This window comes from Gossypium hirsutum, chromosome A01 (assembly GCF_007990345.1).
Source record: "Gossypium hirsutum isolate 1008001.06 chromosome A01, Gossypium_hirsutum_v2.1, whole genome shotgun sequence".
Lineage (NCBI taxonomy): Eukaryota > Viridiplantae > Streptophyta > Magnoliopsida > Malvales > Malvaceae > Gossypium > Gossypium hirsutum.
The window spans coordinates 25,711,505-25,738,469 of NC_053424.1; the positions used below are offsets into that span (position 1 = coordinate 25,711,505).

A 26,965-nucleotide genomic window follows, 5' to 3' on the forward strand; every position below is an offset into this window, starting at 1 on the left:
GGTAATTGAACCAAATGATTCAATTTCAATTAATACTGTTATTGAATCAAGAGATGCTATTTTTGATGAAAATAGATTTAATTCTATATCAAGACAATTACAGCCACAAAAATTGATTCATTCTTCAAATGAGAATGAGATTCCATTAGAACAAATTGATAATAATGATGAATCTTGTCAAGATTTAAGAAAAAGTAAGAAAATTAAAAAGGTCAAAGATTTTGGACCAGATTTCATTATGTTTTTTGTAGAAGGAAAAGGTGAAAATATATGCAATAAGATACCTTATTGTTATAATACAGAATCTGATCCTATTACATTTGAAGAGGCAATGAAATCTCAAGACTCTGCTTTTTGGAAAGAAGTAATAAATGATGAGATAAATTCAATAATGGGAAATCAAACTTGGATCTTAGTTGATCTTCCACCGGGTTCCAAACCAATAGGTTGTAAATGGATCTTCAAAAAGAAAATGAAGGTCGATGGAACCATTGATAAGTTTAAAGTAAGGTTGGTAGCCAAAGGTTTTACACAAAAATAAGGTATTGATTACTTTGATACCTATGCTCTAGTAGCAAGAATTGCTACAATTAGACTCTTAATATCACTTACCTCTATATATAATTTGGTTGTTCACCAAATGGATGTTAAAACTGCATTTTTAAATGGTGAATTGGAAGAGGAAGTGTACATGGAACAACCGGAAGGATTTGTTGTTCCAGGACAAGAGCATAAGGTTTGTAAGCTTGTTAAATCTTTATATGGACTTAAACAAGCACCAAAACAGTGGCACCAAAAGTTTGACAATGTTGTTTTAGCTAATGGCTATAAAATAAATGAATCCGATAAGTGTATATATAGCAAATTTGAAAATGGAAAAGGTGTCATAATTTACTTATATGTAGATGACATGCTCATTTTTGGCATGGATTTGGAACAAATACAAAACACAAAGAAATTATTGTCAAACAACTTTGCTGTGAAGGATATGGGTGTACTAGATGTTATTCTCGGGATTAAAATAACCCGAGATGAAAGCACTATAGCTTTATCACAATCACATTACATTGAAAATGTGCTTAAAAAGTTTGATCTTTTCAAATGTATACCTGCATCTACACCCATGGATCCTCAAATAAAATTAGTATCTAATGCTGGTAGGAAAATTGATCAATTGAAATATGCAAGTCTAATTGGTTGTCTTATGTACATAATGACTTGTACAAGACCAGATATTGCATATGCTGTTGGGAAATTGAGTAGGTACACAAGTAATCCAAATAGCTTGCATTGGCAAGCTTTGAATAGAGTACTTAGGTACTTAAAGAAAACTATTAACTATGGATTGTGTTATAATGGATATCCTCCAATTTTAGAAGGGTATTCAGATGCTAGTGGGATTACAAATTCAGATGCTTGGGGTTCCAAGAAACAAACATGTATTACTGATTCCACCATGGCAACAGAATTTATTACATTAGTTGCTGCATCTAAAGAAGTAGAATGGTTAAGAAATTTGCTTTATGATGTACCTTTATGGCCTAAGCCAATTTCACCTATTTCTATCCGTTGTGATAGGGAGGTTACTCTAGCAAAGGCATATAGCCAAATATATAATGGAAAATTTAGACACATTGGATTAAGACATAGTTATGTCCGACAATTAATTTTTGATGGAGTGATCACTATTAATTATGTGAGGTCAAGTGAAAATTTGGCGGATCCTTTGACAAAAAGTCTTCCTAGAGATACAGTAAAAAGGACCTCGAAAGGGATGGGACTCAAGCCCATTAATTAGAGTCACCCATGATGGAAACTCAACTAAATGCTTGGTATAACGTCAAGTCTTGAGTTCAATGAGACAAAGTACATCATTAGTATGTGATTGTTAGCACTGTAAATAAATCCATCCTAAGATTAAAGTGCTAGGTACCCGTAATGATAAGGGAAGGATGAGTAATGTACTCTTAATGGACCCATAACATAAAAATGTTAGAGTGTTATAATTACGGGAACACTCTTGATGGTATCTACCTATGTGAGTGGAAGTATGGCCGCTTCTAGGAGCTCAAGGGCTTGGTTCTGACAGCACTCATGAAAAAAGGACAAAGACACATGGCCATAATAGTGTCCCTAGATACTATGCATTGACCGATGTTGAAATTATTGTGTGAGATGTGTTCGGTTAATCAAATGAAATAATTGGTTCAAAGCTTAGTCTACCATGCAATTTCGATTAACTTTAACATGTTTTCACTAAGTGAAGGTTCAATCGTAAGATACCTTTCATTTATGCAAATTGATTTCCAAGAATATCAAAATCTAAAATATTTTGAAAATGGGGGGAGATTGTTGGAACATTTTCAAATATTTATAGTGTTCCAATAATTATAAATGAATAGGTGTAATTAATCAAAAGATTATATTGTTTGATTTTTTGAAAAAGAATTATAACTATTTAAATAATTTTATTTGAATAGTTATAGTTAAAATAATAATTATGTGTTTATTTTAAAGACATTATTATTCAGAAAGACACCTATTGATGAAAGATGTCTCTATGAAGAGACATGAAAATTCCTATAAATAGGAATGAGATTTCATTTGGAAATCATACCATCAAATTCTAATAGTCTTTCTTTCCTTCCTTCGTTTTCTAATATTATTAGATTATTCTATAAAGTATTACTGTAGAAATCCTTTATAGAAATTGAGTTTTTTGTCATACAATTGCTCAATGTGTAGTGGGTTATTCTCGTCAGTGCAAAACGCAAATAGTCATTGGCTTCATTGTATCCTTGAGGTTAATTTGCTTGGAACTCGTTTGCACACCAAAGATAGGTGAGAGCGAATATAACCTTAAAGATAGTGGCTTGATACACGCCTTGGAGCCTTGTCCTATTTCTTCTTTTGTTCGAGTTTCATTCGTGTGTTCGAGATTTTCCTCACCGAAGATTTGTACCAACAATATTAAATATCAAATTCAAAATAACATATTTTTAAAAAATATTTTGAAATATTTACAATGTGGGCCACCTAAATTGAGCTTAAGTTAACTATTTAAAAATAAGGATAGGCTTTGGTAAATTTTGAAGTCATATTTTTTATTGAATCAATCTTGAGGAAGCAAGAAATGCATTAATATTACATGTATGTCTAGCTCAAAATTAAGTCATGAACACCTTTATTTATAAATAACATGACTTTGAAATAAAATTAACTTGAATTGAGGTAAATATTATTATATCCCTAATAAATTCAACCATCTTAATGAAGACTCAAAGTTTCACGAAAATCCTTTCATATTGTGGAGCTTACATTGAAAATTTCATGACCGCACAACGGCTGTCCCGTTTTAGACGTGGTATGCCAAAGTTTGACCCGTTGGATTAAGCTCATACTGTTTTTGGAAGCTAAATGTGGACGGTTGGCGAAGAGCTTGCGCCAATCAGCTAGGTTTCAATGCTGTGGTTTGGGATAGTAATGAACACGTAACATATGGAAGCTTATATGCAGGGTCTTGATTTGCAGGTGAATTATGTCAAGATTGAAAGTGATTCTTTGGTTTTTATCAACTTCTTTACAGCTAGTGACCATATATGTCTAGCTTGGGGACTTTTGATTGATTTTATTCTCTTCTTCATAGTTTTTACACTATGTTTGGATTGTATTAAACCTAGAGAAAGGAAATGGAAGGAAAGTAACACCCTTTTCCTTATTTGGATAGTTTCTTCTCTCCCTTGGGTTACTTCAGTTTTAATTACTCCATTTGGGAGAATAGTTAAAGAAAAAAATTAAAGTTACTTTTAATTTATCTTCTTAAATCTTTTACATGAATTATTTTAATCAATCATTGTAATCAATCATTCTCTTAATTAAACAAAAATTATAGTTTTTTTTATTTTACTTAATTAATTTTATCTATCCAAATAAAATAAATACACATAATATATTCTTTTATTTAATTTTCCCCCTTTCTTTTATAGATTTTTATCCAAATATAAAGTTAGTGTTGCAAGGTTGAATCATGTTTTGCGATTTGGGAACCAACCTGCTCATTATTTGGCAAAGTTTGTCTGGGGGGTGTCGTGATGGTAGTGTCTCGTAGAGAAGTCAACCTCTTCCTTGTAGTCCATGGATTTGTATTGACATTGATTCTATTAATAATGATTTTTTCGGTGCACTCTTTTTTCACTTTAGAATGGTTTTTAACAAGACATCGTTTTTTATAAAAAAAATATTTACTTTAAAATTTTAAAAATATTAAGATTTTTAATATTATTAAATATACATATTAAATAATTATTAATATAATTATTATTTTATTATTTTATTAAAACTATTTAAAATTACAATTTTATTTTAATAATAAAATATAACATTAATAATAATTTTAAAATTTAAATAGTATTTTTAATATTTTATCAAGAATATTTTAATAATAAATATATAGAATTATAATTTTACAGTTATTTAGTAATAATTTTTTATAATATAAAATATAAATATTTTAGTAGTATAAATACGGATATTTATCTAAATCCTATTTAACTTTATTTATCCTTCCGGGTCCAATGTTATGTGCTGCTATCCGCTTTTATATATGATCTCAAATTTCAATTTTAATTAGGCATTAATTATATAAAACAATATAGTTATTATAAGATAAATTTTAGTAAAATTTATTATATTTAAAAAAAAAGGGTTTTTGGAAAGCTGCAGTGAAACAAACATAGTGTAAGAGAAGTGGTAACTCATTCAAGCAGACAAGTGGAACAACAGAGCATGTTTGTGTAAGATATTCTTTGTTACTGTTTAGTTTTGAAATGGCAATATCTACATCCGGTAGAAGACATGAGTTCTAGGATTAGAAAGAGTGAGAAAGAGGGGAATTATGGCAAAGAATGGATGCCTTTTTCTTTTTTCTTTTTCCAACGTATGAAAAATATCTAATTCTTTGAGATATTCCTTTTGATAATTTATTGCGAGTTTTTACCATTAAACGACAGCTCTTCACGTCGTACCACATTTCGACCTTAATTTCCACGGTCGTGGCGTATTACGCACCCGTCTACCTTAATCAGTTCTCACCTCGCATAGCGCAACCAAAGCGAAAAAAAGTAATAACGAAAAACAAAAAACTGCAGCAAGGGTTTTCCTCTGGTTCTCTTCTCTCTTTCGACTTTCACTGATCATCCATGGCTCATACCTCTGCTTCCGATTCCCGCCTCCTCCTCACCGTCAACCCTTCCCATCCGATCTCCAAAGGTAGTTTACCTCACCGATTTCCTTTCCCCTTCTACCATTAAGTGATTAACATCTTCTTACATTCTTCTTCTCTAAAACCCTACCTCTTACCGTTTCTTCTTTTACTCATTTCTTTCTGATATTTAAATGCATTATTGTAGATTCAGTGGTTTTACGAGATTGCTTTGTGCGTGTTTTTTTTCTTAATATTTTTTAGTTTGTTGCTTCGAAGCTAGGGTTTTTGTTTTATCATCTGGAAGGTTTTTCTTTTCTCTCCTTTTTTTCTCTGGTGCCATTTTTTTGCGGTTAAGCACGGCACACTTTAGTTTCCGACTTACCGTTCTTGATATATATATATATATATTTCAATTTGAAAAGTACGATGTGATAAGGCGTAGTGAAGTAGTTCAATTTATTTTTTCTTTTTCAGATTAGTTCAACTCAAAACTAGTATTAGACTTTCTTTTATTGCGCTTTTTTTTTTCAGTCTTGATTTAAATGCTATGATTTATGTGATTAATTATATAAAAAAATTGCATAGTTGTTTATTCCATTTATAAATGGCACCTTAGCATTGTACTTACAATTGATCGTGCAATTTGTCTTGTTAGCTGCTTCATTAATGCATTTTATTGAGAAATTCCTTTGGCTTTTTATTAGTTTGAAATGCTGCTTGTGAAAGTAGGCTTCCTAAATTATGCCTTTCTAGACTTAACGCATTTTTTTTTCATTGTTCCGTGCTTCTGTTTTTCATATTCAATGATGAATCAACGTGGCAGTTTCAAGAGGCAAGTTCAGTAATTTACCAGAAAATGTGTGTATTCAATAAAATTCTGGGCTTGAGGCATTTCTAATGACTTGTTGCGTACTGTCTTTGAATGGGACTAAGCATTTTGATTTCAAATACTTGCTTTGAATAGCTGCCATGTTTCTAATTGATGCTTCTGATTATTTTATGTAGATGTTCAAGGATCTGACAATGCTATTCCGCTTTCACCACAATGGCTTCTTTCAAAGCCAGGGGAGAATAAGCCCGGAATAGGAACTATGGTATGTTATTATTGTTGTTGTGTACTGATTCATGGTGTCCTTGTTCATTTATAGACGGGTTTAATGTTGTGTGAAGGCTTTCTCCATCCTTCTATCAACATACAGTTCTCATCTCAATAATTAGTTAATGTTCTGTTTAATATTCTTACTCTCTCAAACTCCCCCCTTAATTTTAAATCATCCATGCAGGAAAATCATTCTGTGCCATATCCTTCTCATGGAGGTCGCTCTGAAGTCATGAAGCCGTCTGGAAATGGCGAGGGGATGCATGATACCCCAAAGAAGGATGTCTTTAGACCATCCTTACTTGATATGGAAACTGGCCGCCGAGACCGCTGGCGTGATGAAGAACGAGATACCCATTCATCTCTGCTCAAAGATCACTGGAGGGATGGAGATAAAGAGCTCAGTGACACCCACAGGGTTGATCGATTGGTAGATAACTTGCCTTCAAGACAATTTGGAGAAGCACGCCGTGCACCGACTGAGCGGTGGACTGATTCAGGTAACAGGGACTCAAATTATGATCAAAAGCGTGAGAGCAAATGGAGCACACGCTGGGGACCTGATGATAAAAACAATGAAAGGTCACGAGATAAGTGGGCAGACTCTGGTAGAGATGGTGATATGCCTCTTGACAAAGGGTTGCCTCATCTTTCCAGTCATGGGAAGGATGTGAGAGAGGGGGATCACTATCGCCCATGGAGATCCACCTCTTCTCAGAGTCGAGGAAGGGGAGAGCCTCCCCATCACCAAGCGCTAACTCCAAGCAAGCAGGTTCCCACATTTTCTTATGGCCGGGGACGTGGAGAAAGTCACCCTTCAACATTTTCTGCTGGCCGTGGAAGGGGAAGTTCTGGTGGAAATTCAGGGGCTAGTATACCTTCTCATCATCAAACTCTGGGAACCATATCTGACAAGGGTGAAATTGACCATGGAGAGCCATCCCCTTTACAGTATAGTAGGAAAAAAATGCTTGACTTATATATGAGGACCGACTTGAGAATTTACCAAAAACTCATAGAAGAGCTTCTATCAGTGCCTTCACTTACACAAAATGAACCATTGGAACCTCTAGCTCTTTGTGCTCCTAATTCTGATGAAATGGTAATTATTTTATTTTTAATGTATTAGGATGGTAAACCTTGATCTAGAGTCCTCAGTTGATTTCATTGCTTCTTTGATAGCTTGTTCTAAAGGGAATAGACAGAGGGGACATAACAAGTAGTGGTTCTCCTCAGATGCCTAAAGATGGGCCTGCCAGCCGGAACTCTACAGAGTATACTCATCCAAGAAGAAACAAGATTGGTATTCAGCAAGTGCACCTTATATTCTACTGTCAATTTGTTTATATTTTGAAATTTGAAGTAGTGTCTAATTTCTGCTGGAACATGTTTATGCAGGCAGTAGAGAAGATATACCACCTGCTGTTGATGATTGTAAAGAAGAAAGTTCTGACATTCCAAACAGCAATTATTCACAGCTTGAAAAGCATAAGGGATACCCAGATACTAAGTTCAAATATGAAGGTATAATTACATAAACCAATTAATCCTGTATTTGGTAACACCTCTGGCAACCATCTTGCAATTACTTAATTGGATGTGAGAAGTATTCTGAATTGAAGCTTTTGAACCATATGGGAAATTATATCGGGCTACTTTTAAAAAATTAATGCAACAGCCGACATGGTTTGGAATAAAAAGAAGACTCAGGTAGCCAACTGGAATCAATTTGTCTGTGGGGGTTAAGGGCTAGTTGAGTTTTGATGAGGAATGCAATAATCACATTGTGGATTACAATTTTGTGTTCAATGGATTGCTTATTTATTTTCCGTGATTGGGACTTTGTTCATACTAAAGTTCAGCATTTCTGTTGTTTGAAATCCAATGCACTAAACTGTATTCTATAGATTTGATATATTACTCTCCTTTGTCAACTTGCACTTATTTGATTATGAGAATTGATCTTCTATTCATTTATGTTCTTGCAGACAATAGGGTTCTTTTCAAAAGGGATGAAGAGGTGCCCATAAGTAGGGAATCGAGCATACAAGTGCCCAACTCTGTTAATCTTGGCACCATGTGGCGAACCTCTTCATTTGGGGAACGATCACCTCCAGTCACACATGACTGGAAGGAGATTCCAAATGATGCCAGGTCAAGAACCCCTGACATGAGCTGGTCACAACCACAGAAAGATATGATTAACCAACGAGAAAGTAATGTGATGAATTCATCCTATGCTAGAGATGAAGCAAATTGGCAATCTAGTGAGGATCCTATCCTTACGAGGCAGCCATCTGGAATTTTGGTGAGGGAACCTGAACCTAGGAAGCTGACTGCTCCGGAGGACCTTATTCTTCACTATAAAGATCCTCAAGGTGAAATTCAAGGCCCCTTTTCAGGGATTGATATTATAAGCTGGTTTGAGGCAGGGTATTTTGGGTTAGATTTGGAAGTTCGGCTAGCTAGTGCACCCAAGGACTCACCATTTTCCTTACTTGGTGATGTAATGCCCCACTTGCGAGCTAAAGCACGTCCACCACCTGGATTTGGTGTGCCAAAACAGGGTGAACTCTCTGATTTGTCAAGCAGACCAAATTACAGTAGCCCTGGAAAAGTTCATGCTGGTGCAAGTGAGATCAATATGATCAGAAATGAGCCAAGGCAAGCAACAGAAGCTGAAAATAGATTTTTGGAGTCACTCATGTCTGGTGGTATGAGCAATCCATCCCAAGGTTGGGACTTTACATAGAGACACTATCGCATATTTATTTATTTATAATATATAATTTTTGTTTGCTGAACTCTGAAGGTATAGTTCTAGGGTTCTAATCCGAAAGAATCTCCTCCACAGTTTAATCAAATTTTCTTTTATTATTTTCTAACAGCCTGCCTGATTTCTTGGATGGTTTTGCTTTCAGGCCTGCAAGGATATGTTCCAAACAATCCTAGTAGCATTCCGCCATCTGGAATAGAAAATGGGAGTGACCTCTATCTGTTGGGCCGGAGAATGACACTGGAACGGCAAATGTCTTTGCCAAAACCCTACCCTTATTGGCAGGGGAGAGATGGTGCATCTTTAGTTCCAAAGCCGGATATCATCTCTGAGTCACCCACACGCCATGCAAAACTCCTCCCTTCATTGACTGACAACACTCCTCAGCTGCCTCCACAAGCTGCTGATTTAATGTCCATCCTCCAAGGATTACCTGACAGGTCTGCTCCTGGAGTAAACAACAGTGTCAGTGGTTGGGCAAATTTTCCTGCACACGGTGCATTAGATACTCATCAAGAGAAGATCGAGATACATCATGCTCAAAATTTTCCTAACCAAGTGTCGTTTGGGATCCAGCAACAAAGGCTGCAAGCACCAACCCCACCTTCCTTGACAAGTTTGCTTGGTCAAACTGTGGATAAGCCATCTGGAATTTTACAACCTGAGAAGTTTATCTCCACTTCATCTCAAGACCCCCAACTGCTAAATATGTTGCAACAGCAGTATTTAATGCAGCAGCTACAACCCCAGACACCAGTACCAACTCCACAGATGCTGCTGCTTGAAAAGATGATGTTGCTTAAGCAGCAACAGAAACTGGAGGAACAGCAACAGTTGTTGCGGCAACAACAATTGCTTTCACAGGTTTTGCAAGAACAATCGCAGCAGCATTTAAGTGAACCCTCTTTTGGACACTCACAGACTACCACAATACCAACAGGTAATTCATCCGTGGATCCGGCTCAACCTCAGTCATCACCACAGGATATTCTTCAGATTGGTTCGCAGATCCCGGGCAACCAAGATGAGCATGCCTATAATATGAACCTGTCTCAGCAAGTTTCCAGGGGTACCAGTTATGCTGTTAGTTCTGGGTCCCCACCTGTGCTTCTACCACAAGAGATGCTCAGTAGTATCAATTGTCAGAAGAGCTGGGGTACTAATGCACCAGAACTGGTAAATGGCATGCAACAGTCTTTACTGGTGAAAACAAATGTTGTTGAAAGCTCGCCCTCATTGGAAGTGAAATTATCTTCTCAGGAGGCTTCTCCTGTGCAAGAGCCCCTCCTAACGTCAGACAGCCATGCACTTACTGTGGAGCAGCCGCTGGAACGTGCTAAGAAGATTGATGAAATTGTGCCAGTTGTACACCCCATGAATGATGCAAACCGTGGAACCTTGGAGGGCCATGAAATTACTTCTGCTAGAACCTCTAAAACCGATACACCTATTAATGAGTGTGTTCAACCTACTGGTGCTATCGATGAACTGCAAGTTGGAAGAGAAAAAAGCAATGATCAGCCTTCTGTGGTGAGAGAAGTTAAGAATGTTGAAGCTCCTGAGGTAAGAAAAGCTTCAGAAAAGAAGTCTAGAAAGCAAAAATCTAGTAAATCACAAGCTTCAGACCCTGCAAAGGGACTTTCAAAGGCTTCCTCTTTGGTGCAATCAAAACCATCTGAAACTGTAGAGTCAGTTGTTGGTGACTCAAACACTGCTGGACATAAGATTGATGGGATGTCTCAAGGAAAGAAGGAAGAGAACAAATCCAGAAATGCTCCCATGGATTCTGACTATGCTAAAAGCTTTTCAGCTGCTAACGTTGGTGTTGTGGATGATGAAACCAAAGAACCTAAGGGTGAGATTCAACCTTCTAGTTCTTCCCCAATGCAGAACCCAACTGTACAGCCTGCTGTACGTGCTTGGAAACCTGCTCCTGGTTTCAAGGCAAAGTCATTATTGGAAATCCAACAGGAAGAACAGAGGAAGGCTCAAACTGAAATCGCAGTATCAGAGGTTACTTCTTCTGTCAACTCTCTAAGTGTGTCAACTCCATGGACTGGGGTTGTCTCTAGTTTAGAACCCGGAGTTTCTAGAGAATGTCAAAGAGATGCAGATATTTCTGAGTCAGCTATTGTGAAACCTGAAAGTTTAAATTCATTGAGTAAAAAAAATTCATCACTTGATCTGTTGCCAGAAGAAGTTTTGGCAAAATCAAGGGAAAGAGATGCCGATGTTCCTGGCACTACTACATCTGCCCATGTTACCACTACAATTGTGGAACCCACTGATAATGACAATTTTATTGAGGCTAAAGAAACTAAAAAGAGTCGGAAAAAGTCTGCCAAAGCAAAGGGCGTGGGAGCAAAAGTTTCAGGTATTCCAAATATTGCTGATGCTGTTCTTGTTAGTGCAAGTACTGTTGAGAAAGGCAAAAGTTCTCGTCCAGCACAGGCTGAGAAGGAATTATTGCCTTCAATTCCATCAGGTCCTTCTTTGGGAGATTTTGTACCTTGGAAAGAGGAACAAGTAAACCCTTCCCCTGCTCCAGCTTGGTCTGCTGATTCTAAGAAACTCCCTAAACCTACATCATTGCGAGACATCCAAAAGGAGCAGAAGAGGAATTCCTCTGTCCAGCCAACAAATCCAATAATGACTCCTCATAAATCCCAATCAAGTCAGTCAACCCCTGCTGGTGTTTCATCATGGTCCATCACTTCATCTTCACCTTCAAAGACTGCATCTCCACTCCAGATAAATTCTCATGCATCTCAGTCAAAATATAAAGGAGATGATGACCTTTTCTGGGGTCCAATTGATCACTCCAAGCAAGAAACGAAACAGTATGTCCTCTTCCCCTAGCACCCCTGCCTTTCTTAAGAAGAAAAAATAATAATGCATACATACATACATACACACACTGACATTCATTTCTCTTTTTTACTCTTGTGAAGTATTTTTCTGACTTGCTAGGGTGAGTTGGAAAGGTTGGGTCTCTGGTTATTTTAGCTGCATTCTAGCCTGCAAAGATAACATACTTAAGCTTCCTTTGCAACTCCTTGTTATCCAGAGCAGCTAAGTAATGTGGTTAGAGGGTGGCTTTCTTCTACTTGAAATTAAAATGAGATACCGATTTCAACTTAACAATAAATATCCAAACTTTTGAGGTTCATTTTGCTATTTTTAATCCTATCTAAAATTATATTAAGTTATACCTCCATGTAAACTGATAGCATTAGAAAAGTTTATCCTTGCTGACTTGATGTTTAATGAGATTCAAATGTAATCACTATATGGGTATGTGAAAGTTATATTTTGTTGTAAACAGAGGTGATTTCCCACTTCTTGCAAATGCGGGCAGCCGGGGAACAAAAAGCACTCCTGCTAAAGGAACTGCAAGTGGGGCATTAAGTCGGCAAAAGTCAAGTGGCAGAGCTATTGACCGCTCTTTGTCATCCTCTCCTTCCTCTGCTCAGTCCTCCCTTAAAGGCAAAAGTGATATGTTGACAAAGCATTCTGGTAAGTCATTCTAGGATGAGTAATCGGTCTTTGTATGTTTGTTTTTTGTTTGACTGCCTCTTAAAAATTAGACGTCACAATGAATTTAACTATCATGCAGAGGCCATGGATTTCAGAGATTGGTGTGAGGGTGAATGTGTTAGGCTTATTGGGACAAAAGGTAAGGTATTTTGCTCCGCACTTCCAAAATTATCCCATTTTAGGTGGAGATGATGTTTGTATGTTTTATTCTTTTGGAAAAGTACAGATCACGTAAATTTTGATTTTGGCTTCTCTTTTCAAGCCTTAGATGATATCCTTTCAATTATTGCTTGTTCCAACTTTCTGAAGTTGTCGTGGTAGTATTGCTAGATGCAAAGCAGGTTGAATATTCATTGAATGTTGGCATTTTAACCTTGTGTCGCTTTTTTTTTTTTTTAACTCTTTTGCCAGATACAAGTTTCTTGGAATTTTGTTTGAAGCAATCTAGATCCGAGGCTGAGATACTTCTGGTAGAGAACCTTGGATCATTTGATCCAAATCACGAGTTCATTGAGAAATTTCTCAACTACAAGGAATTGCTACCAGCTGATGTGCTTGAGATTGCTTTTCAAAATAGATGTGACAGAAAGTTCATGGATATGGGCACTGGAAATGTGAACTCAGGCAGTACAAGTGTTGATAACTTAGACCAAGATGTTGGAGATGGGTCTTCTAAGGGAGGAGGCAAGAAGAAAGGGAAGAAAGGGAAGAAGGTGAGTCCGGCTGTTTTGGGATTCAATGTCGTCAGCAACCGGATTATGATGGGTGAGATTCAGACAGTAGAAGATTGATAAATCTTGACTTCTCTTTGAGATATCATAACATAGATTATTGAGACGTCGGGCTAGTTGTAAATACATTTGGCTTTACTCTTTGTAAATGTCCAGCTAGGGTTTCATTTTTTTTTTAACAATCTTTTAACCATCTTAGGGAGCAGGAGTAATTGAAAACTGCTCAAGCGTTTTTGTTGGAGCGGTGAAAGTCGTTTATTTTTGGAGGTTTATTTATAAAAGAGCTACTTTGATCACAAAAAGTGTTGATAGATTGATGCCTATTGGTAGTACGTTTCCATAGATTAGGTCATGCTCTCGCTTTTTTTTTTTTTTTTTCCGTTACTAGATCACATCACCTAAGCAAAATAGAAGGTTAATGCAATTTTTGAACTCTGGCAATTAGATACATTTGGTGTTTGTATATATTTTTCAGGTAAGTAGGTCTTATATTATCTGATTTTGGATTCTATGTGATTACTTGAAAAATAAAAATAAAAATAAAATATATATTTTAAAAGTTTTAGGTGATAATATGACACTACTAAAATATTATTATGTAGTATAGGTATTAAAGCGGATTTATTTGTCTAAGTAAAAACAAAATAATGGTAATTTAGGCTCTTAGTCGCTGTTTTATGTCTCAACAATTGGTTGTTGAACTGATCTAAGTTATTAATTTTTAATTAGATTGGTCTCGTTTCAATTAAATAAAAATTTTAAAATTCATAAAAAATTAAAATTATATTACCGATTTTTTAAATTTAGTTCCATAGATTTATACTATTTTGTGGGTCAATCAATTCTTTCCCTTGTTTCGGATCAATATACTGTTCGATTCCTCATCCAATTGATTCGGCTCGATTTCAATAACCTTAGTATGACTATCATACTTTTACATCTATTAGCTTTCTTTTAAAAAATATATATTGTTAAACTACAATTCAAAGCTTTTTTTAGTGCAATTTTGACAATGAAATAAGTTGACATCAAATTCATGGGCTTTCGAGAGGATTAAAGAATAAGATTGAAAGAAAATCAAAGGAGAGAATTGTAATATAAATTTTATTGATGAATTTTAGTGAGTTTATAAACTACGCTGACTTGATTTCTTCTAACAAATTGGTGATTGTTAACATTTATACTACACTTATGACTCATTTAATATATGTTTGATTCACTTTCACCAACATTCACCCTACCTTCTTCTTTTCTTTCAAATCTTTATTTTTTGTTCCTTTTTCCCCTTCTATTTCTACCATTCATCATCATATTTTCTTCCTTCATTCTCCTTTCAAGCCATTATGCTACTATCTTTTTCATAGGTGTATACCGACAACATTTTGAAGATATGATATGTGGAAGCTAGGCTGTTAGGCTATTAGCTTTATACCGTTAACTAAGCTCGTTAGAACAAGATGGAAGCTAGATTGATAGTTTATTGTGTATTCTAAACTATTGTTAATTTAATTAAAATATCAAAAATTTCATAACATTGTTATTATACTTTTGAAAATTGAAATTATTTGATCGTGTTAATTCATGATTTAGTCAACATTTTTAATTATTATAAACTAGAATACTTAAACTAATAAATAATTAATAATATTTTAGTAAATAATAACACAATATCTAACAATTCATAACAAAATAGTAAATTATGATAGATAAGACGATAGTTATATGTTTAATCATTAGAATATTAAAATTTGCATAAGTTTTTATACTACAAATTTCACTATTATTTTAGGTTTTAAATTATATTAATTTTGTAATTTAACTCACAAACATTAGATCATTAAATTGCATATTTCTTAGATTGCCTACCATTTTAGAATAAAATTATTATTTTAATTATTTTAATGATTTAAAATTAATAGAAATATATATATGTATATATATAAGAACAAATATTAATGGCAAATTTCATAATTAAAAATATTAATTATCATAAAGTAAAAAATTATCTTAGTAGCAAACAATTTATTAATTACGATTGATAATATAAAAATAAATTATATATATAACTAAATAATCGCTAAGTTTGATTTAATGTTGAATTTAAGTATCAAAGATTAAAAATTTGTTATCACCTTAACATTAATTGATGAGATTTTAATCAATTTTTTTATGAAAAATAAGTAAAATTAAATTTATTATGATTTCATGTGTATCACATTATATAAAACTATTCTTATATATGTACACCCATTCTTCTTCAACTTAATTTCTTTGTATTTTAACTTCTACCCAAAAAAGGAGAGAGAAAAATCCAACTTAATCATTGCTCTCTCTTAAGATCAGGTGGAGGCAGGAAAGTTTCATCAGACAAGCCACAAATATTGAAATCAACCTCATGAATCCTCCATGTTTCTTCAATCTTCCTCTTGTGATTATGGGACTTGCCATATCTGTAAAGAGTCGTCATGGTATTCCCACTATGGGCTACTTTAATGCCATCGGTTTGCTTGTAGTCTTGAACCACTGATTCCACAGTGGTCTCCCAAAATACTCGGTCTTTCCTGTTTGGTGGTTTCATCATCACCAGCTTTCTGTCCTCGAATTTCATAAGAAGCCCACTTCTTTGGCTGAAATATCCCCAGATGGTGTGATGGATTATCTCCGTCTGAGCCGAGCTTTGTTCTTTGAGGACGCTTGAAGCAGTTTCAAGCCTGAGTATGAAACAATCTTCATTGTTAATCGTCCTCTCTCCTACACAAACAGCTTCTTTGAATAAACTAGCCGTGCTCCTTGGGTCCAATCCCTGAGGAAATCATGCACCGCCAGATGGTACAATTTGAGCACTTCTTTAAAGGTTAGGCACTTATTTGACCATGTGAGCCATCTCTAAAAGATTGAACATTAATTTGAGCATTTACCCTAAAATTAAATACCTGGAAGAATCTTCGTAGGGGTCTTGGAGGGCCTCTATTTGCATGTCCAGGTTGAGAAGTGGATTGATTCCAAGCAACCTTACCATCACTCCCTGCACTAACCTTAAAACCCGCCACAACAAGTTCCAAATACCACAAATCCGGGTTCTTTTGCCACAAGACGAAATCCCCAACCTCACAATTCCTCCTTAGTTGCACGCTATCATAACCTGCTTGCATCTCTGAACCCTTCATTTTCACTCGTCCCATTGCACACATGCTTGTCGCTGAACCCAACGCCAAATGCCCTCCACTCGCCGCTACAGACTGCTGCACTATATATTTTGCACTCGAAGATTCCTACAAATTATATTGAACATCCTCATTAATAGTATTGGTGTTCATACCTTGGAATATTTGAAGAAGAGCTTTGTGTTTTCTACTTACAAACGGACAATGTCTGAGGGGAGATGAAAGTGTATAATTCAACAAATGGACTTGAAAAGGGATGAGAGGAGCCCCAACAATCTTAAGCAAAGCTAAGAACTCGGTATCTGATTTAGCTTGGAGATGGGGTGTTGATGATAAATTATCATTCATTAAAGCTCGCATGTTTAGCCATGGTAATAAAGCCGCATCGGTGCCCAATTGGGTACACATTTCTTCGAGAATAGGCACTTCCAGGACGGTTTCTAGGCCGTCTTGGATATGGAGATTAGGGATAGGGCATGTCTTCCTTATCATAATTTTTTTGATTGGAGTTAATGGAAAATAAAATGAACCACAACTCCCCAAGGCTCCAACACACAGCAGCAGAAAGAACTGGAGAGAAAGAAGCCTCGGAAAGAGAGGCTTCTCAAAGCCTCTGAAATTGTGGAAACTAATTGAAGTTTGAAAAACAAAATAGAATAGAATAATTATGAGATTTGGGTTTGAATTTGATAAAGATATTTGAGGGCAGAGGTGCCCCTTGCGGGTAGCCATCGTTCGTGCTTGCACCATTTTTAACGGTGCGTAATTTTGCTTTAATATTGGGAGTAGCCTGATCACCAAACAGCACTCCATATGTTTAGGTATAATCCTATTAAACCGTTAAACAGATTTAAGTTTATTTATCTAGAAAATTGATTCAAGTAAATATATTGATCAACGCAACTAAACCATTCAAGTTGAATGGTAAAACCATCATGATTTCTGTTATATTGGATTTGGAGGCTTTTACCTTAATTTTATCTGGATTTAAATCTTATTGGACTTGGATTTATTCTTATTACCAATGTCAACATTTTTGTAATATTAATTCATGATTTTACTCTTACTTTTTTATTTTTGTACTAATTTTTTTCCCAATTCAGTTCCTAAAGTATCATTCCTCTATATATTTTGATCTAATTTTTTAACACCGTTAAAAAATAGGCAGCCACTAAAAACATGCCATGTGGCATTGGCATTCTTAATTTATATATATATATGTATATATTATCATAAATTTCTATAGGTGAGTAAGTAGCCTAAAAAAATGGACATATGTATCTTTTTTTAAAAATTTACTATACTCATGCTTATAGAGTCTAAAAACTTCACTGATAGTATGCCAAATGTTTTTTCCTATTTATATATCAATTTTTAAAAAATAAATATATAAAAATTTTACAAAATATATAATAATAAAAATATAAAAATAAAAATTCATTAATTTTATAAAATAATTAAATGTTTTTGACCCAAAAAATCTAACAAAATTTTTTTCATGAACATGTTCTTCATGTGAGAAAAGAGAATAATTAGGCACTCTTATATTTTTTTTATTAAGGAAGGTAAAAATTATTACATAATAATCAATCTAGAAAAAGATAAACTAGTAACATCCTCATGTAGCACATTCAAAGCAAAATCAGGACGTTGGGACCAAATGTAAAAGTCAATAATCATTCCTTCTATAGCCTTTGTTAATCAATCAATCAATAAAAATAAAGATTGATGCCAAAAAAAGGCTCAAAAATACAATTAGGCCATTTTGATAAAACATGCAAACATTAGTGACCAAATTTGTCATTAAGCCTTAAAGTTTCAAACCAAAACCCAAACTAAAGCAAGAAAATTTCTAAATCCCAAACTAATCCCAAAAAGTTTCCAGATTCCAACATCAATGGCCATCGCTTGCCACCATGCTCCACTGTCAATCATCACTCACTAGTAGTCATTTAAGTCCAAATTTCATTATTCTCTTGTTTTTTACATCTCTTTCCATTTTTAGCATTTATTTTTTTAAAATAACACTAAATTTTTGTATATCTACAAATAAATCTCGAAACTTCAACACCAAATTAGATATTTTTCATTGATGAATTCTCTTCAAATTTCAATATATTCTTCCTCTTTTTATATGCTTCTCTTTCACCGTTTAAATCAACCAAAAATAGCCCCAAAAATCCATTCTTGCTTTGGCTGAAATTTTGAGTAATGATCTTTTATGCTTTTTTATTTGTATAACGTTAATAGTTATAATATGAATATGGTAATACAGAGGAATATTTTAATTATGGTTGTTTGTATTGAAAAGAAAAATGGAGGAGAGAGAAGAAGAGAGAATCTGAGAAAAATGAATTAAAAAATAAATTTTTTATTAATTTTATTTAACTTTAATAAATATATTTTTAAGTAAATACAATTTAAGTAATATTTTTTATGAAAATATATAAGGAACTATGTGACATTCTTTAATTGGTTGTATTTTTTGTAATTAATTTTTTTGGATTAAAAACTATAATAAAAAGATAATTTAGATTCTAATAAATGGGAAAATAGATATACTTTGAAGTTCGAATTAAACTTTTTTTATTATAATATTCAAATTTATATTATTAACACTTATAACTTTTGGAAAATCTCAAATAAAAAAGAGTGATACAGAACATCCATCTGATTTTGTAATATTTTTAGTTAAAATATATCATAATTTATACTTTTCAAAATTTTAGAATTCAGTCAATGTACTTTTAAATTTTCAAAATTCAGGTTCAACTTTGATACTATTAAATTTTTTTACTAAATTTATTTGTTGACATTTTGAAATAATAATAAAAAATACTCTATTCATAGTCATGTAATTAAAAAATCGACGTTGTAATAAACTAGAATTTAACAAAAAAAATTAACAATATTAGTAATTAGACTAAAATTTTGAAATTTAAAAAAGGAAGAGACTAAATTTTTAAAAATAAAAATAGAGAAATTAAATTTTAATTTTTTAAAGATACGAAAACTTATGAAATATTGTATTTAAGGACTTCGGCATGAGTACCAAATATTAGGCAATCTCAGATAGGTCAGCTCCAACTTTGCATGTACCACATTCCCATTAATATAAATTGATAAGGGTGGTTTATATTTCATTCATATTTCTTAAATAAGGGTTTCTTTTTGTCCATTTTAATTATTTTAAAATAAAAAAAATATTAAATTTTAATTTAATTTAACTTAAAAAGTTATAAAAATAATATTTGAATCATTTTCGGTGCTTCCATCATATTATTAATCGGCAAAATAAAAAAAAACCTTTTTAGTAGATAGTTAAAAATTAATTATAATTTTTCTATGTGTATCAGACTTAAAGAGATAAAAAGTTAAGAAAAACCCCAGTTTCAATCAATGAAAGTATGTTGGTCAAACCTCAAAACCAAACCCCTCAATGAAATTTGACGTAGTTGTGGAGATAGTTGAGTTTAAACAATTTTGTTTTAAAGTGGAGTGTTTCAAACAAACTCATCAACAATCTACTTATAAAATCTTTCTCCACAGTTAATCTTCCATATCTTTTTTAATATTCTCAGACAACAATACTTTTTTGATTAAAATAATTTACAAATTTCTTAAAATCTATAATATTGTAATTTGAGTTTAAATCAATGTAGTAAAATCATATCTTCAAATCGATTATTCTAACAAATTTGGAATAAATAATCGTCTTCCTTCAAGATTTTAGAGAATCCTATATAAAAAGGTTTTAGGGTAGTTAATGAGATATGAAGATGTCTTTAATTAAATGGAATGATAGTTAAAACTCTTATCAAACACTCATTTGGTATAGATTTGAACCGTATTACCCCATCCCCTACTTTTAAATCTTATAATCAACAATCTTAATTGTGAAGCTTATATATATTTAGGGTGAAGCTTATATATAAAAGTTGGCTATACAACTTTTTTAGACAATTGATTATACAACTTTTAGTAAAAATAAGTGCAAATGATAACAATCAACAATGATATTAATGTTGTGAATGGCTTTGATTATATCTTTATCTTTGTCTTGCTAAGCATTTCTAGGCCATTCCAGTGGCCAATGTAACTTTCTAAATTCAACCATAACGACTGGGTTGAGTTTGGGGTGTTATAAAAGACGTGATGGTGTAGAGACCAATTTACCTAGAAAGGTGAAAAGCTAGAAAGAGATAAGAAGAAAGGTTGAGGAATGACAAGGGAGAAGAAGTATTCTCAAGTTGCTAGAGAGGCCAAAATATCCCTTCTTCTTTGTTTGGGGGGTATTTTTGGTGGAAGTCCTCTTGTTTGCTTATGCGGTGTGGCAGGTCGTTGTAGTAGAGTTGCCATCAGAGGGTACATGCAGGACGTGCAAGACATGCACTGTGGTTCCCATTCTGTTATGCCGTACGAGGCTGTTACGCTTAGGTGGATTTACTGGTCCTTAAAGGCATGTTCACAGTTGAGGAGTTTCCACATAAAAAAAGCAAGTGCCTTACGTGTAAGGCCCCAAACTCGATCCGAACCTAGGGTGTTACTACTCAAGTCCATGAGAAATTCAATTCTATTCATACAAATTACATTCAATTACAACTGTTTCATTACGACTTTTCTATGAAATATCTAAGTGTAAATCGGGTGAAGATTTAATTAATATATACAGAGAATTTATTTACAACTATGATTGATTTGGTATCCTGGTATATCATAATTATTCTATGTAAAAGACTCATGCAAAACAACTCAAACTCAAACGCACCAACAATTTGCTCTGTATGCATAATAGCCCGCCTTGCCACTCCTTAGCGTAGCCCTGGCGTTGTCCCTCCATTGCAGACCTTAGGAGTTCACCTGAAACATAACACGCAAAAATAAGTTCAACGAAACTTAGTGAGGCAACCGTCATTTACTTAAGTCATATTTGCATGTCACATCTAATATTTCAAGAACCTTATTGTTGCTCTTATTCTTCAACGAGCCTTTAACAAGATTCGCCCCCATTTTTGCTTCTTCACTCACATTGTTACCATACCTTACTCTGATTTCATTTATTTCTTTTTAGTGCCTTGAGACCTTACCTACATTCTCCGTTCACCAAGCTATAACTTTCTCAAATTCAGGAAGAGACTCATACACAAGTGATCAATACTTCTTTTCGAGCATGTCATGTTTATGTTCATTTTCAGAATAAATTCTCATTACCTCGCTATATCTCTTGGAATTTTCATCTCTACACAAATCCCATATTGAATACCTTACCATAATACCCATAGATACGTTTTGTACTTACCATTCTCACTGTTTGCATTTATGAGTAATATGGAATACGCCTTTCATTTAGTACAGAATCCACCACAAAGAACGTCCTTCATGGTTTATTCTTGGGAGCCTTTCCAGAACATGCCACAGGTGTAACCCTCTGTGTGCCTCGAAAACTTTCTCTATGGGATTTTCCAAAGAAGATGTTCCTCTGAACTCTGCTATAAGGGTATTTCTTTTATTCTTTGCCACGAGGGCTCTAAGTCCAGAATTCATATTTCATATTGTTCCCTTCCTTATTTGTCAAGAACTTCGTTCCTTCCAAATATGTCATAGAAATCATTTCTTTCTTTCAAAGTCCGCTACAGAGGCGTTTCTTTCAAAAGATTGCCACAAAGGTCATCCCTTAGAGTGCACCACAAAGGTGTCCTTTACTAGATTTGCCACGAAGGCTTTCATCTCTTAGTTTGCCATAAGGGTTTCCATTTCGCCACAAAGGCTTTCGTTTTCTAGCGTAGTCATGGTAGGGATTCGCCTAAACTCAGATTACGTGAGGTTTTGCCCTCATCGTCTTGGGTCACACAAAAAGCCCTATTAGGTAATAACCTTCCTTTAGTTCATTCCATACGATGCCATAACCCACCAGCTATGGTCTTACACTGTATGATTCTTCCATATGGTGCCATGGACTTTTCCTTTCAAAGAATCGTGTTTAAAGTCCTGACGGACTCATTTGGACGACTCTATGGAGATAGACACAAACTCATCATTATTTAAAGAAGAATATGGGTTCTAGATTTATGAGTTTTTTTGAACTATTTAATTATTGTTTTATTCTATTTTGGGCAATAATTAGTATTGGGCAAATTATATTTTAGTCATTTAAAGTGTTATGCAACTTTTATGTCATGGTAAATTGTGCTTTGTGGCGTCCAATGATTGGTCTACGTGGCGAAAAGAAATTATGCCAAATTTCTGTTAGAGTTTTTAACAGAAGTGATCAAAATGAACGAACTATATAACATGAGTGTCTAAATTGAAAATTTTTTATTTTGAGTGTTTAAAATAAAATATTTTATAATTGAGCGAAGAAAAAAGATAAAGAATCACTTTTGTACGGGAGAGCGCCAAAAGGCCCAAAACTAACGATTTTAAGCGGATCAAATTTGGTTTACATGGACCAAACGAAACCCCCAAAAAATAAAAGCATTTGCCGCCTTAATCTATTTTACCGCCAATTTTCAAAATTTCACCAATTACTTTAGAATAGATCTGCGGATCCCTAATATTCTTCTGCATTTCTATATCAATCAAAAACAAAATCCAATACATCCTATTCTCCGCTACCGTTCCAGACATGGACAGCGACGAGGATTTAGAGCTAGTTTCCCCTTCCGACCACACATCATCTTCTATTCAAGACAGAAAGTTTAAACGATTGAAGAAGCTGAAAACGGTTTCCGAGAATCCATCCCATTTTGAAGCCCTTGATTTGGATTCATCGGACGCCCAAGTTGTTGAGGAGCCGAAATTGGGATCTGGGATTGGGTCTGACTCCGCGTTCCATGATTTTGACGAGGGAAATGAATTGAGTTTTGGATTTGATGAGTTGGGTGTTGATGGAAATGGGTCGGGTTCAGTAGCTAAACGGGTGCTGGATTTTGATTCAATGACCCAGGAAGTTGATGGGACCGGTGAAGATCAGAACAAAGAGATGGGAATTAGGGATGTGGAACAGGAGTCAGACAAGAAACGGCCTAGTTCTGATGAAATGAGGAGTAAAGAAACGAAAAAGAAAAAGAGAGCGAAAGGAGTCGGCGATGGGGATATGCCCATGTTACCTGAAAGAAGAACAGCGAAGGTAAAAATAAATATTCTCTTATTTTTTACACTACAAATCACAATATTTAAATTGTTTGTTTCTGATAGTTCTTTGTCCGATTTTCCGTGGTTTGTTATTAATATTTTTACAGGAAAGAAGAGAACATCTTGTCCAGCTTCGTGCTGAATCTCAGAGACTGCTCCGAGGTATCTTGGAGAATAATGATTTATTTAAACTTAGGTTTGTAACTTGAATGAGTAACAACTTTAACTCTTGAATTATATGCGACTTTGGTTAGAAACTAGAGATGCGGCATTTAAACCAGCACCGATTGTTCAAAAGCCCATATCATCAGTTTTGGAGAAGATTCGGCGAAGGAAGCTTGAGGTTTCAAAAAAGTGAGTACTTAACTTTTTAGTTTGCCTCTATGTTGATTTGGTACTTTTGAAGTTGTTATAAATTTTTACATGCTTTGCCAATTTATAGATGGTTATGATAAGTTGTTAAATTTTCCAGGACGTATTTTGCTATTGATGATCATGATGGTAATTCAAGCAAAGATTTGGAGGAGACTGGATCTGAAAATGTTGGCGAGCACGAGAGAGGCAATGATAGGGCGGTTATGGAAGTTGAAAGTGAGGAAACAATTTTAAAGCATGGGATTTCGGATACCTCGTGTTCTGATGAAAGAAAGAATGCTGAGAATGTCTCAAGTCATGAAAATTTTTCACCGCAGATTGTGAGTAATTCATATGATATTATAACAGTGAATTTTATTATTGCATGTTTGAAAGTTTTATGGATTTTATGATTTTAAGGTTGCAAACAAATTTCGGGAAGGTAGTATATTTCATTTACATGTGATTATCAATCTGGTAAAGTCAGATCAGATGAGTTCTTGCATCATGTTCAGGTAAACTTGTATCTGTTCTGATGGTATCATTTCTTACATTACTGGCCGCTAGTGAGGAACCCAAACCTGCGTTTCGAGCTCCTGTAAATGATACCCAGGTTTCTTTTCACCCTCACATTTTATTGGTTGAAGAAGTAATACTTAAGGAATCTAATTGCTTGACTCTGTATATTCTAGGATCTATTTTCTGATTCCCAAACAAGTGACTCCAAAGATGAGCTTGCAGATGAGACTCCTGATAGCCCTTTAGAAGAAGTTTTGGCACCGTCCGTTCTTGCTATGAACTTAAAGCTTGACTCTGCTCCTCTTGATGATATGTGAGTCTTAGAACTTTCTATTATTTCTTTTGTGAAGGATGTCATTTGTTTGGAGTGGGCTTATAAGCATCGTTATAGTACTTGCGAGAACTCAATCTACTGGGGTTTAGCAATGGAACATGCCTAGCGTTTTCTTTAAAGAAAAGTTAGTTTTAGGGCTATCTTGGGAATTAGTTTGGAATTGTAATGAATTTGCAATATGTGAAGGCAACTTATTTTGAATATTTTCATTATACCTAGTAAAAATTAAATCAATCATTGCCCTTCACAGGTTCTGTTGGATCTAATATGTACGTTTATCACCTTGTTTCTTGTAGTTTCTCTGACGAAGAGGACAATGACAAGGAGAACATTGATCCTCATCCACATGAATCTGTTGATTTGTCTCCAACTAATGCTGACCCTGTTAAAGCATTTGTTGATGAAGAAGCTGAAGAAGAAGATGACAGTGACAATGACTTACTTCGCTTCCAAGATGATGACAATGAAGAGGATGAAGATTCTGAAGATTTAGAAGAACTCAGGGATATGATAGCAACTGGATTTGAAGAAAAGCAAAGTGATATTGATAGGCGAATGGAACTCCATCAGAAATTGCTTGACCAACAGGATGCTGCTAAAACAGCACAGTTATTGCGGAAATGGGGTCCGAAGCAGAGAGAAACTGACCAGCATGATGATGAAGGATTTGTGGAAGATGATGAAGAGGATGGAGACGATGAAGAGGATTTCTTTGAAAATGAAGATTCACGTCCAGTAAACTTGCGCTTACATATAAAAAAGATAAAGGAAATGATACCACAAATGTTCACTGATAAGGACGACATTTATATATCATCTGATGACGAGGAAGTAGAAAAAAAGCTTGTTGAAAAGAGCTTGTATGAGAAAGCCGTAAGTTACCATCAATTTTAGATTTGAGCATGCGTAACCTTTTTGGTCCTTAAGTATGCATCTTTATTTCTTCATTGCTTTGATTATGAGATAGGAACTGAATTAAGTGATATGGAACAGAATCAGCAAGCTGAGCCCTTGCCACCAACAAAGGATGCAAGGTCCACAGAACTCTTTGGTTATATTAAGAAGGTCAACAATATGCCTGAAACCAGAAGAAAGGCCAAAACATCATGTAAGATTCTTTTCTACAAATTTTTCTCAATGAAGAAATTTGCTTTTCAGCATTTCCTGATGGTCATTACCGTTGCTCTTGATTTTGGCAGCCTTTTCTAATATGCTATTCATTGGGAAAAAAGGGAATGAGCCCTCAAAGGTAAGCTATTTTGCCATCTTTTGATTTGAATAAGGTGGCATTGGAGGCAACTAAGTTTTATTGTCCTTGGTAAACTTTGCAGTCATCTTTTATAGGTCGGGGATCAAATTGTTCTATTCCATCATCTACCAAGCATGGACCAGGCGTCTTACGTTCATTTATATTTGAACGTGAAGACAACAATAGCAGCACAACCTCGATAGCAGAAAGTCCTTCCGCTGTGGTAGGCTTGCTTTGGAATTGGCAATTGTTTATAATAGTAGCTAAATTCAGCTGCCATTTCATTTCCAGAAATTAGATTGCTAGAAGTATCTTTGTTTAATTGCCTTCCATTTACGAAATCTGAATGCAGATCCAAAAGGAGAACAGACCAAAGAAAAATGCTCCATCAGCCAAGTTTAGTAATTCACAGATCAGATCAAGTTCACAACCAAGAAAAGATGAGATGGAAACAAGTTCTGGAGCTCAATTATTGGAAATATTAAGGCGTTCCTCCTCACTGCAAACAAGTGAGTGCACTGGTAAGAGATGTACTGTAGGCCAAACTGAATCCATATTTGCTGCATTCAAGCTGGAAAAGAAATCAATAGGAACCAAAAGGCCGAATATATCTGTAAAGACTCTTTAGATCATTTAGCACCCAACATTTGATATCTCAAATGCCAAACCCTAGTTCTATGAAGTAAAACGTATTTGCATTTCTTTCTCTAAATTCTGCCCTGTAGATAAAATGTTGGTGGTCCGGGTTCCTTATTCTGATGTCAAATAAAAGGTTGTTTTATTTCAGAAAATGGGAACCGAATTCCCTTTTGGTAGTGATAGATGTTACGATTACAACACAGATAAACAAAGCTTGAGTTTAGTT

General features: G+C 34.6%; 3 protein-coding genes across 8 annotated transcripts; 2 read left to right on the forward strand and 1 right to left on the reverse strand.

Annotated features, from left to right (window-relative positions):
- The first annotated feature begins 4,873 nt into the window (after positions 1-4,873).
- LOC107918049 (protein ESSENTIAL FOR POTEXVIRUS ACCUMULATION 1) lies at positions 4,874-13,642 on the forward strand. 4 transcript variants are annotated; one of them, XM_041101315.1, is made up of 11 exons: positions 4,874-5,268; positions 6,027-6,035; positions 6,209-6,297; positions 6,487-7,404; positions 7,485-7,605; positions 7,701-7,826; positions 8,291-9,037; positions 9,224-11,918; positions 12,404-12,594; positions 12,695-12,759; positions 13,027-13,642. In XM_041101315.1, exons 1-11 carry the CDS (start codon positions 5,199-5,201, stop codon positions 13,051-13,053), a joined length of 5,058 nt encoding a protein of 1,685 aa, XP_040957249.1. In that variant the 5' UTR covers positions 4,874-5,198; the 3' UTR covers positions 13,054-13,642. The 4 variants fall into 4 exon arrangements, with proteins under 4 accessions (XP_040957249.1, XP_040957201.1, XP_040957294.1 ...); XM_041101267.1 differs by having other exon boundaries at positions 12,695-12,754; XM_041101360.1 differs by lacking the exon at positions 6,027-6,035.
- Positions 13,643-15,515: 1,873 nt separating this feature from the next.
- Positions 15,516-17,257, reverse strand: LOC107917619 (uncharacterized). The gene is made up of 3 exons (XM_016846934.2): positions 16,706-17,257; positions 16,280-16,618; positions 15,516-16,149 (listed from the first exon to the last, which is right to left on the reverse strand). Exons 1-3 carry the CDS (start codon positions 17,240-17,242, stop codon positions 15,667-15,669), a joined length of 1,359 nt encoding a protein of 452 aa, XP_016702423.2. The 5' UTR covers positions 17,243-17,257; the 3' UTR covers positions 15,516-15,666.
- Positions 17,258-23,060: 5,803 nt separating this feature from the next.
- LOC107916653 (glutamic acid-rich protein) lies at positions 23,061-26,915 on the forward strand. Of its 3 annotated transcripts, none has more exons than XM_041101480.1 (11): positions 23,061-23,639; positions 23,752-23,806; positions 23,899-23,998; positions 24,117-24,339; positions 24,558-24,611; positions 24,691-24,830; positions 25,148-25,724; positions 25,845-25,959; positions 26,051-26,100; positions 26,196-26,323; positions 26,453-26,718. In XM_041101480.1, the coding sequence occupies exons 1-10, from the start codon at positions 23,136-23,138 to the stop codon at positions 26,301-26,303; spliced, it is 1,926 nt and encodes a 641-aa protein (XP_040957414.1). In that variant the 5' UTR covers positions 23,061-23,135; the 3' UTR covers positions 26,304-26,323; positions 26,453-26,718. The 3 variants fall into 3 exon arrangements, with proteins under 3 accessions (XP_040957414.1, XP_040957349.1, XP_016701461.1); XM_041101415.1 differs by having other exon boundaries at positions 23,062-23,639; positions 26,183-26,323; positions 26,453-26,915; XM_016845972.2 differs by lacking the exon at positions 24,558-24,611 and having other exon boundaries at positions 23,062-23,639; positions 26,183-26,323; positions 26,453-26,915.
- The last annotated feature ends 50 nt before the right edge of the window (positions 26,916-26,965 follow it).